Genomic DNA, 9,938 nt, shown 5'->3' with positions numbered 1-9,938 from the left:
AAAGATTGGATTTCACGGCCATTTAAATAGCAGAAGGAAAGTGAAACTCGAACGCGCCTGAAGCGCGGAGGCCCGGCCGCGGTGTGTGTCGGCAGGGCCGCGGGGTCCCGGGCGGTCCGGGCGCGGTGCCCGCAGCCCCAGCTCCGAGCGCGGCGAGACGGGGCAGAGCCGGAGCCCCCCGCGGCAGGTGATCCCGGGGCGCTGCTCCGGGCGGCCCCTCCGCCGCGCCAGGCAGCCCGGCCCGGCCAGGGCAGGGCAGGGCAGGGTCCGCGCCCCCGCCGCCCCTCGCACCTGGCGGCCGCCCCGGTGTGCGCGGAGCCGCCGGTGACTCAGCGGCGCCCCGGTGCCCCCCTCCCGCGGCGGCGGCGCCTCGCCGCGGCTCTGCCCCCTCCCTCTCTCCCGGTAGGATCATCCCACCCCGCCGGGCGGTCACCTCAGCAGGAGGAGCCACCGCCACTTTGCCTCCGCTCCCGCAGCGACCTGACGGCAGTCAGCCCCGGCGCGCCGCACCATGCAAGCAACGAAGGGAGACGAGAAGAGGCGGGACGCCGCCCGGCCCCTGCAGCTCACCATGAAGAGGGGCTACGAGGTGCTCCGCGACCCCCACCTCAACAAGGTAGGGGCGGGCGGGGCAGGTGTGCCGCTGGGCGAGGAGGGCGGCTGCCCGAGCCCTCGGCGCGGCCCCCGCGGGTGACGGGCGCTGCTGCCGGGCGCTGCCCGCGGAGCCGGGGCCGCCCGTGGCCGCCGCCACCTGTCACGGCCGCCGGGCCGGGGGCGGCGGGCGCGGGGCAGCCGCACTTCCTGCGGGCCCGGCGCCGCTTCCTCTTCCTTCGGGCGGCGGGGGGCGGCCGGCGCCCTGCCCGCTGCCGCCCCGGCGGGCCCGGGCCGCGGAGCCGTGCCCCGGTAGCGCCCCGGGGGAGAGGAGCTGCAGCAGCAGCGCGGGGAGGAGGATGCTGCTCAAAGTTACGCCGCTCTGATGCGAGTTCCTGCTGCCGTGTTTCTGGTTTTCCCGGTACCCTCCTTCTTTTCCAGTCCTCTTTTCCACGGATGCCCCACCTCGTTTCCTGCGGGCAGAAGTGGCTGTCGGTGCTGCCCTGCGTTTTCTCTCCCTTGGCAAGGAGGAAAATGTGTTTATCGCTGCTATTCCTCTTGGAGCTCGAAAATGCAACTGCAGTTTCCTCCCTGCTCTGCATCAGCGAATGCAGTCAGCTTTTCTAAGAGATGCCATAGCACAGCAAAACCTTTTTGACGCATTTCCAGTTTGCTTCAAAATGGTAATTCAGCTTGGTTAAACTTTCTAAACTTGTAGAACTAATCTTGGAAACATAGAGGTGAGTAGGAAGTGTTTGCACAACTGCCTTGATAAAGATGCAAAGTTCAAATAATAAAATAATTAAACTGGCATGACAAGCCCTGAATTTCCTGCCAAAATGAAAAATGGTTGAAGGTAGATAATAAGCTACACCTAGCACAAGAAGCCTTGATCAGACTCTTCCCTCCAAATTCCATCTTGCACGTTACCTGGAATGGTGGTCTGACTTGTGCATCGGCATTGGATTGTATGTACAGTCATTTTGTTTACTGCTGAGTTGGGTAAATTCACAAAAACTGTGTCTCTAGTTTTACTGGGCACATTGACTCATCACTAAAAGCTCCATGTATTAGTTTGATGAATAGTGCTTTTATTAGTCTCGGTGGTTGACTACAGAGTTTACTTAGAGGCTTTCTTAAGTCTGTGTGTAGGCCTGAGAAGGTCTCCTGAGGTCAGGTTAAAGGCAAGTTAAAACTTTAAAGATAAAACTCCCAAGAAGAAACTGAGGAGAGGCTGTTTTGCTTGGGTTTGTGTTTAAGCAGCTGTAGTATTAATGGGAAACGGTGATTCAGCATAACCAGGAAGACCAACTCAAAAGAAAACTCACCTTGTTTTAAGAAATAAAAAGGGGCCTGTTCTAAAATGCACTGACTGAAGGGCGGTTAGCAGCAGGCTCATTGCAGTGGTTCTCCCCTCGCACACCTTACATCTTGCCCCTGAACAGCGTACAGTAAGGATGGGTCATCACAGATGAGGTGCTAAAGAGGAAGGGTTTTGCTTGATTTTAAGGTACAGAAGACAAGAGTTGCAGAGTATTCTGAGTCCGAAGAGACCCACAAGGATTGTCAAGTCCAGATCTTAAGTGAATGGCCTGTGTGACAATCAGACTGACAACCATGGTGGGTTAGCACCATGCTCTTCCTGGGTTAGGCATTATTCTGTCATACTCTCTCAGCTGTGGTACAGCACATGTGTACCATAAAGAAGAGAAGCTGAAAAAGATAGTTGTTCATTACCAGCCACATCCACCCAGTGAATAGAATTTGATGTTAGAAATCTGGTCTTTGTGCCTGTGAGAAAAGTCTGGTCCTGGTCTGGTCAAGGTTAGCTTATCTGGTTCTCTGACTGAGGCAGGTGATATTTTTGCAGGTGTAGATGTTCTACACCCTAATATATGTGTGCCTACCCACACCCTAATATGTATATATTTGATGTTGTATAGGTGCACTAAATTCAAATGTGCTGAGGACTGCCCATGTGGTTGCCAGATTGATAGCCTGTGGTCAGCCTGCACATGTGGAAGCTGCTACTCCCACTTTCTATTGTCAAGGCTGTTAAACAAGCATCAGGTTGATGAGAATTCAATTTAAAGTAGATAAAGTATCTCCTTTAATGTTTCTAAAGTACAGGGAATTCTTGCAGTCCTGCAAGGTGCCAGAACTTTCTGCCATCTTGGCCATTGTTAAGGAGTTGCACTTTCTCAGGATCAGCACATTCTTTTAGAAACGGTGCCAGTTTTAGGAGGCCTATTTGCATGTATGTGGCAAAAGTAGACTGTGAGTACGAAATAGTGGTATCTAGCAGTGACTTGTAGGAAAAGAAGACAAATGATGTTTTCAGGGTTTCTTAAGAGAGATAACTTGGCAAGCAGGTAAAACTGAATTATGCTTCAATATGTGGAAGCTTGGGGCCTGTATCCTCGAATAACATATTCATTTTCTGAGGCAAGTTGAAAAATTGACATGGAACCACTTATACCTGAACATCTTTAAAAACAGGTGTAAGAAGAAATAAGTGCTAGATTTTAACACAAAAAACCCCAACCAAAACATAAAACCCAACCTCAAAATCATGTCTCCGTTCAGGTGCTCCATTAAAGTGCCCCATTCATTCAACAATAGAACTGGATTTCTGCACACTTGTCCGTTGCTTTTTATACTTAACCTTCCTGGCTTTTGAGAGAAAGGGCTGTGTGAATGCCAGGGTAAACACCCAAATTTCTTCTTTTCTGTTTGGCCTCTACTTCTACTAGGATGGCAAAATTGACTCCCTAGGCAATGTCATTCTTAAATCCTTTATGTTTGACCATGTTAGAAATTTACAGACATGTGCAGCCTTCAGTGGGGAAAAAATCAATTAAAAAATGTTTGGTTGTTTTGTCATTTATTTCCCCTCCCTTCCCTCCACACCCTTGGTAAAGCATTTTGGATCCTTGAGCTGTTTGTGCCATGTCAGCAGCAATGATACATAAAAAACCATGATGAACAGTGGATTGTAACAGACTGAATTTAATTACTTGAGGATGTGTGTCCAAGTCTATGGACAATAATTGTAATTCAGTTTATTGTCTGAAATGTTAGGCTGTTAGTGTTTAAAAGTGTATTTAGAACCTTTCTGGTAATGGTCTTTCTCCCTCAGGCAGCCAAATACATTGTAAATAGCAATTACAAGGAAAGCAAACACAGTTTCACTTCTTTTCACTGAAATAGATTTAGCTGGGAGTTGTATGCTCTTTAAGCTGATGAGCTACAGAAGTGTGGAAGTAATTTGCTCTTTCCCTACTGTAAATGGAATTTATGCTTTCAGTTCGCAATTTTAAAGCACGCAAACAGTTTAACTGCAGTTTCATCTTTAATTTTTTTTACCTTTTGATATTTAAACAAATCCCATTTTCCCTTAAGCTGCTTATTTTCAGAATCTTTGTGTGAAGATAGACAAACACGCATTTCAATACAAAACTTTCCCAATAGCTTGTATTAGCTGCCAAGTGTAAACTCTTCCCTGATTGAGAAACTTTGCCATTGGAGAAGTGCGTTGGTTCCAGGCTGCTTTTGTATTCTTGCAGAGCAAGTCAGTGAGCAGTAAATAAGTGACTCTATTAAATCTAAGTGCTGGAGGGCTCTTTCTCCTCCTCAGATGCCTGATTTTAACTCCTCTACTGAGTGACTGCTGTAGTCATTGCTGAGTGTAATGTGCTTGTAAACTGTTGGTCCCTCTTTTTTCTTTCTCTTTATTCAGAATTTCTGTAGAATTTCAGAACAGACTGTCTGATAGGGCTGCTGAATGTCTGAGAGCTCTCAGTGTCCATCCCACCTGCAATTGCATTGGTATTTTACCCTTACTTCTCCCAGATGTGATGCCCCTGAACCTTAGCAGGCTCTCACTAAGTGCTATGAGTTGCTGGCTGGGGTTGACTGTCAGTGCATTGACTTACTGTGGGATTTACTATAGAAGGACAATTCTGGAACAGGGCAAAGATCCATGCATCCTCCTTGTCTCTTATTTGTAGCTGTGGCTCAACTGGAGCCCTCGGGAAAGGCAGAAGTGTGGCAGTGCCTCTGGTGAGTAATCAATTCCAGGCTGAGGGAGTGAGTGTGTGATTAGAGAGTCATTAAGATATGAACATATGTCTCTCTTATCAGTTTCCGTGTTCTAGGTGTACTAATTTACTAAAAATCGGTTGTAAACTTCTTAGAGAGATTTCATGGACTTCCTGTTTTGCTCTACATTTCAGACAGTGGGATGTGAATGCTTGTGAAATACAGATAGATTTTGTTCTGTACAAACTAGTTGCCTCTCTAAAAGCAAATTTGATTTTGACAAAGTATAAACCTGTGATTGACTTGGGTGACATATAAAAAAGGTTTTATGACTTTGACATTAGTGGGCAACCATGCAACAGGTCTCAGAAAACCCAAACCTCAGTAAAAAAATCAGAAGTATTCCAGGGAGATTTTCTCTGTCTGATGGATTAAATAGAAGACGCATTTAAGAACTTCCATTAAATAAATCTATTCCTTTATCAAATACCGAGCAATAGAAGACTAGTTTTCCTTCTATTGATAATGTGTGTATTTTCACCTGATGAGTCCTCTGGAGTAGCCAATGCTCCATGAATGTTGCTTTTTCTTGTTCTGGAAGAAAGCTGATGACATTGAGGATGGAGAATGAAAACACTTCTTTAAATTGCTTATTAGAATTATCTATAATTCATAATTAATTTGTAAGATAGATTTTCTGGAAGTCACTTCATATTGCAAGGGATCATTTAATTTTAAGTGGTTGCAGGTATGAGAGTGTTTTTTAGATGAAAAGATTGTTGGCTCCATGTGAAAGTAAGGGTATAATTTGAGGAATTTTTTTTAGTATAGTTGCTGATTACTTTTACTGTCTTCTACTTCCTTTAACTTTTTTCCCTTTAAAGCATTGAAGTTTTTAACAGTAGTACTTCTTGGTTCTTATCCCTGCTAGGTCAAATAGCAGAGCAATTCTGATCTTCATAGGGATAACCACGTGATTTTTCAGGTCTTTGACAAGAGTATGTGGTATAGTGGTTTTGCTGGCACAAAAAGTGAATGAATCTGGTCTTTGAAGCCTTTTAGAGTGAACTTCTATCAGTTTTGCCCATGTGTTTGACAAGCATTACATTTTTCATCTCCTAATGGGATCTTCAACACTAGTTGCTGTTTTGTGGAATGGTGGCCTAAACCAGGAGGTTCTTCAGGTGTCAAGTTGGCTCATACAAGGATTGTTTGCTTTTTGACTATAAATTGCAGACTGGCAGAGCTGCAGCCACCTTGTTTCCTTGGGTTTTGGGCAAGGGTGTGAGCTCGACAGTGGCTCACAGGTGGGTACCACAGGTGGGCTGGATGAGGAGGTTGTCACACTGGCAGTGTATTCTTCCTTACTGTAAATGCCTTGCTGAGGTGTGAGGGAGGAGTAGTCATGCAGGATGTCTTTTGTCTGACTGCTTTTATTTCCACTATGTGTGGAGGGGCTTTAAAAATAAGTTCCGTGTATTTTCCACCTTTCTTATTTTAAGGTAGTTTGTCCTGCATGCATACTATTAATAAGGAAAAATATTGGAGAAAGCACAAAGTTAAAATCAGATTATTTTATTGCTGTCTTCTATATAATGTATACGGCTCACAGTGTTCATTGCCTCCAATAATTTGCTCTTGAGCTAGTAGGTAAATTGCTGTGGTTGGTGTTATGTTCTTTTCTTCCTGTTGGCATCCAGTTCTTTGCTTGCAGTTATGAAACAAGAGTGCTGAGACAGCAAGTTGGGATCAAAGTTCTGTGACTTGAATTAAAAGCAAATAAAATGAAGGAGAAGAAGTTATGCAGTAAGCTAAATAGCAGTAATAGCAACTGAATAGTGGTATAAGTTGTCACAGAAAGCTGAAGCCTCGAATTATTTTGCTGCAAAGCTGCTTCAGGCCTTAAAAACAATTTTTGGTTGTGTGATTTTTCTTGTGAGCTTCAGTAGTTGAATACAAAGTTGACCTTTTTACTTTTGATTGAGGAATCCTATGGCCATTGCTTATAAATGTTATTTGAATAGAAACATTAATCCTGGAATAAAGCACCTTGTAAGCAGGATCTCTGTATTGAAATTGGGTTAAACGTGTGCCTTTTGACAGTAGGTTTTATAGAGGTGCTGGCCAGAGTACTTGAGTGTTTTAATCTTATGGATGCTGACAATAAATAGGAGTAGAGTTCACTGAGAGATTTTACTTCTGTCTAGTTAAAATAAACTGCAGAGAGTATCTTGGAGTACAGAAGTTCTTACTTTGCATTCTGCACTTTATGTATCCAATTCTGCTGAACCAGTGTCTTGTATCAAGCTGTTGCTGAAAAATCCAGAAGTTTGGACTGTAGGAGGCACGAGGTTCTCTCCCCCAGCCCTACTAGCACGGTGGAGGAGAGGAAGAAGAGAACTGTATGTGACAGCAATGTTTTCTATTAACCAATGACCAGAGGTTAAAATGTGCCATTTTTGCTTTGTCATGCTTTCCTTCCTTGCCTGCTCAGATGGACTGTGTATTTCATTCCTGACTTGCTTCTGGCTGCTGTTACCCATACCTGCAGAGGTTGATTCAGTGTTTCCTGCCAAAGGTCTCCTTGCTTCAGGATCTGGAGGTCTGAAAGAGAGTATTAACGTCCTTCAATTAGGTCCTTCATTAAGTTTTTTCCAGTTTGTAGTTGAGAATTTTAAGTGGAACAGCTATTTTGAGGAAGCTTCGAAAGTGTCATTTAGTGATCCTGGGATTTCGGCCACAGTAGCAAGTGGTTTGTCTTCCCTGCAAATGTGAAGAGCTCTTCTAAGGTGTCCTTTGTGCTCCCCTGGCTGGAGCAAATGTATGGAGGTTGCCTGTGTGCTCTGTGGCCCATCGTGGCTGGAAGAGTAGCATGGAAAGGGCAGAAAAGAACAGAAATAACACTATCAGTTTGTGTGCCTGTCTAATGAGATTGGTTATACAATAATAAAAGTTTGTTTCTAAATAAAGGTAGTAGGCCATTAGTTAAGCTTTGTTTGAATGGTCTTGTCATTCATGGAGATGCCTTCTCTGTACTTTGTGCCCAGACCAGTCCTGGCCCATGACTGGGAATAGTTTTACAGAAATTATCTCCATTGTGTGGTTTAACATAACACCAAGGAGCTAAATCTGGTATAGGAAATAGAAGTGGATAGGATTACCAGCTTGTAATATACGGTAGCCAAAATTTTGTACGGGAAACTGCAGACAAACATGATAAGCAACCATGTACCTATAAACCAAGATAGGTGGGACTTGGAACAAACTTCCCCATGGACAGGTAGAAGTAGCAAGGCTATGCACTGAATCGCAAGAGACTGAGGAAAGGCTTTGGTGCTTTCGAGTGTTATACCTGACATGGGAATCCAAATATTTACATTAAGATGCTGATGGATGCTATTCAGAGGCAGAGGATGAATTTGTCTTGACACTAGAATGTCCTGCCATACCATTAAGGGAGAAGGGTATCATACACAGTCACTAGCACTGCTTTCTAGAAGAGCTTGCAGTCATGAGAAATCTGCCTTACCCAGTTGATACATTAAGAAGTGTTATTTATTGTTGGTGTCCTATTCTCAAAACTTATGATGTGTGGTTCTGAAATTGTAAGTGTGCAAGCTGTCTGTGAGTTGTGTTGTATGTCTGTTCATCTAAAAAAAAAAAAAATCAAAGTCATGGATGAAGGCAAGGAAGGTAGGGGAGGTCATCTAATAAGTGCTTTCAGAAATTTTCAAAATAAGTTAAGTAATTTTTAATACTATTCATTCTATGCAGCCTGCATAGGTTGAGCTGCTATGTTGACCACTCTTTTTTATCTTACTCTTTCTCCCCTCAGTAGCAAATTTATAATTTTAATTGAGAAGTAAATGATTGCTGTCAGGCATATTGATACTGAATCTCCATGAATTTACATTTTAAAAATACTTCTATTTTTTTTCTAGAATAAAATTATGTGCTTGCAGAGAAATAAGAAAATTGCTGTGTAATTATGTGTTGGGTTATCATTATGACTAATTTTCTTGATTTCGTGGCATGCAGCATGATAGTAGGAATTTTAAGGTTGCCTCAAGGACTGTCAGTGTGACACACATTACAGATAGCTCCAGGAACTGGAACTGACAGGATCTTCCAGCTGCAGGAAACCTAAGGGTTGGACCATACTCACAAATATAAGCTCATGGCCTTTATGTGGATGATAAATTTGTGTAGGAGGTATTGGGGAAAGACCTAAGAACGTGATACTAATACCAGTTTTAGTGGTGTAAGCTGAGAGTAAATGAATTGTAGAAGGATTCAAGGGAGGAAGCTGCTGCAAAACTGCCATGAAATTAATCATGCATTAATCCTGGTGCATTAATCCTTAAAAATACCCAAAAACCCAATCTATTGTCGCTTGGAGAGTTTGAGCTCCTTTAACCTCCACAGATTTCAAAAGCTTGTTTCCTAGCAGCCAGTGTAGAAAGAAATGTTGAAATATTTATAGTTTGCAAGGAAAGTGGTTTTGGCTAGTTTGACTAATTTGTTTAAAGTGATGAGTATTATAATCTCTCATTTTATATTTAAGATGACTTTATTAGCCCAAATCTTTGGGTGATTTCAGTGAAAAAAATGCTGTGGAGGAAACGGAATTTATTTCTGTTAAAAACAGGCCTCTAATTTTGTCTGAGAATCAGTTATGCATATTTCTTGGTGTAGTTTACTTTAGGAGTTAATGAAAAATAACCCCTGAATCATATGCATAAGGAGACATGTTTTGGTCTTAAGCTTTGCTAATGTAATTTGTTGCATAATTCTGGAAGCAAAAATCCTGCCTTAGAAGAAGGAGGTCACGGGGCAGCCTGGAGGCACTCCTTCAAGGGCACTGTGTACTTTCTGTTGAAATCACTGTTTGTAATTTACTTGAATACTGTTAGTGCCTGTGTGAAATGCAATCCTCTGAGCAGGACCTGAATTTGTTTACAATAAAGAGGAACCAGAGGAAGCACGAAGTAAACGCTTTCTGTATACATCAAAAACGCATAACATAGAACCGAAGGAAAAAAAAAGCTCTTAGGATCTGAATACTTTCGAATTTCAGCCAAAGATGTGGAAATATGTCAAGATGTAGTTGTCTGGTGTGGGAGCTCAGAAAGCACATTTGTCAGTCCTAAGATATAAGTGAGGCATAGAGCAACCATGAATTTTATCATTGCATGTTTATGCTTAGGTTTTTATGTTATTGTTTGAGTAGCAGCTGTTATCCAGTTCTGGCTTAGAAAAAAATTCTTATTCCCCTCAAAAAACAAAGTCTAATATTAAAGCTAAAT

General features: G+C 43.1%; 1 protein-coding gene across 1 annotated transcript in view; it reads left to right on the top strand.

The window, feature by feature from the left end:
• The first annotated feature begins 444 nt into the window (after nucleotides 1-444).
• ME1 (malic enzyme 1) overlaps nucleotides 445-9,938 on the top strand; it is a 154,894-nt gene continuing 145,400 nt past the window's right edge. The window contains exon 1 of the mRNA XM_066315082.1: nucleotides 445-616. Within this exon, the coding sequence (XP_066171179.1) occupies nucleotides 512-616 (105 nt within the window). The 5' untranslated portion in view covers nucleotides 445-511. The remainder of the gene's footprint in view (nucleotides 617-9,938) is intronic.

This window comes from Sylvia atricapilla, chromosome 3 (genome assembly GCF_009819655.1).
Source record: "Sylvia atricapilla isolate bSylAtr1 chromosome 3, bSylAtr1.pri, whole genome shotgun sequence".
Lineage (NCBI taxonomy): Eukaryota > Metazoa > Chordata > Aves > Passeriformes > Sylviidae > Sylvia > Sylvia atricapilla.
Note: the sequence above shows the minus strand (reverse complement) of the source record. Positions and strands in the feature narration are given on the sequence as shown.